A 1,850-nucleotide genomic window follows, 5' to 3' on the forward strand; every position below is an offset into this window, starting at 1 on the left:
ATCAATAATACATTTTTTTTAAAAAAGGGGGATCTGGGCCTATTCATAAAACTTTAGAGGCTTAAGCCTCAGATTCTGCTTCTTACATCCCTCATGCTGTTGATCATGGTGTGGTGGGCTTGACGTGAATTTTTAGGATGCTCGTCGCTACCTGTATTTTGCTAAAAGTAACGCAAAAGTAAGTAATATTGTGACTTGTATGTATTTAAGGTGGAAGTAATAAGTAATATGACATTTATTACACTTTGAAAGTAACTTAGCTAAAACTGCCGATCATGTTTGTATAGCCTTGTTATAAATCCAATATCCTCCTAGAGCTTTAATTGAACTGCTTGCGTAGCCGGACAATGGCGTTTTATTCCACTTAACTGTTTTCATCACTTCCTGATTGAGACGCTGTGCACCAGTGTTGCATTTGACGAGTGTGTGCGTGCGTGCGTGTGCGTGTGTGTGTGTGTGTGCATGTGTGTGCGTGTATCTATGATGTGTGTGCTGCATGAGTCACCCTGCAGTCCTCTGATTGGCTGGTAGTGTAGGGAGGAGGAGGGGAGGGGTGGCTCCATTTACACATTAGAGAGCGAGAGAGAAAGAGAGAAAGAATCTCATTCATGAAGAGAAAAATTCATTCATGAAAGCTGCCCTGCCTCACAGAGAGCGAGAGAGATAGTGAGTTGGTGAGGAGTTTATTGGAGAGTCTAGCAGAGAGGTGACGAGTAAGAGAGTTTGTAGATCATTGTGATGGAACTCCTCTCCGCGTGGAGTACACTGGACCAGGACAGCTTTTAGACCAAGCTGACCCTCACCACTACCACACAGGTGAGTACCAAGTGTGTAAAGTAATGCTTGAGTATGGGCATATTTTATGTTTATAAAAGGGCTTGTGGGACAGCAGACAAACTTCCCCTATGTTTTTCTCAGGTCATCACCACACCTCACTTCAGACCTGGAAATCTGGATCAAAATGATGAACTGCCATTTCTAATCAGCACAAACGATATTTGTACACATTTCCAGCTGTGCAGCTGTTTGTTGTGTGATTGCCTGCCAGAATCTGTAATATCCTTGGAGGGTCATGTCACAGTACCGTCAACACGTACGACCAAACATCACTGCACACCACGCACACACACTAACGAGGAGGTCGTCCGCCGGCTCCCTTACCGGCCGTCTGAGGTCTGACCCCCATGCTGTCTGCTGCTCCCTTCCCCAGGCATGCTGCAGCGCACCAAGTACAGCCGCCTTCGCAACGATTCCCTCAGCTCCCTGGACGACCGACTCCAGGACACCGAGGGAGACCCGCAGGCCCTGGCCGCACCGCTCGCCCCGCTACACGCCCAGGACACCCAAGCCCGGGCCCCCAACGGAGAGAGCAGTACCCTGAGGGGCTTCATCCCCCGCATGGCCGGCATCGCGCTGCTGGGTGGCCTGGGGGCGCTGACCCACAAAAGCGGGCACGGAAACACAGACAGACGTGCGGCTGAGCGGCCCATCTCGGACGCGGACTGGACGTCGGGCCAAGCGTCCCGTCGCCACGCCGGAGGCACCAAGGGGCCCATCGCTCTGCAGGGGCGTCCCCTCCACCCGCTGCAAGGTGGTTTGTCCCGTTTGAAGATAGTCCCCCCGGAAGAGGAGGGCCCTGAGAACAGCGTGGTCCATCATCATCATGTGGAGGTACATGAGCTCATACATATTCATCATGCTGTTGTTGTAGACCTCGACATCCACTGGGGGAAAACATGATCCTATAGAGTCTGGATAGGAGCGTTGCTTGATTTGCATTGATTTGCTGTAGTTCTAAACAATTCCGTAATTATGTTATTACAAACTGCCTGACATTGTGTTTCAAGGAT

General features: G+C 50.2%; 1 protein-coding gene across 3 annotated transcripts in view; it reads left to right on the top strand.

Moving 5' to 3' along the window:
• The first annotated feature begins 681 nt into the window (after nucleotides 1–681).
• The window catches only part of LOC307076319 (SHC-transforming protein 4-like), a 10,145-nt gene continuing 8,976 nt past the window's right edge, over nucleotides 682–1,850 (top strand). For 2 of the 3 annotated variants that reach the window (XM_079737263.1, XM_079737265.1), the window contains exons 1-3: nucleotides 682–816; nucleotides 919–1,093; nucleotides 1,211–1,671. In XM_079737263.1, coding sequence (XP_079593389.1) covers nucleotides 1,213–1,671 — 459 coding nt within the window. In that variant the 5' untranslated portion in view covers nucleotides 682–816; nucleotides 919–1,093; nucleotides 1,211–1,212. The remainder of the gene's footprint in view (nucleotides 817–918; nucleotides 1,094–1,210; nucleotides 1,672–1,850) is intronic. The other variant, XM_079737264.1, reaches the window with a different exon arrangement.

This window comes from Pollachius pollachius (assembly GCF_949987615.1).
Source record: "Pollachius pollachius genome assembly, chromosome: 5".
Classification (NCBI taxonomy): Eukaryota; Metazoa; Chordata; class Actinopteri; order Gadiformes; family Gadidae; genus Pollachius; species Pollachius pollachius.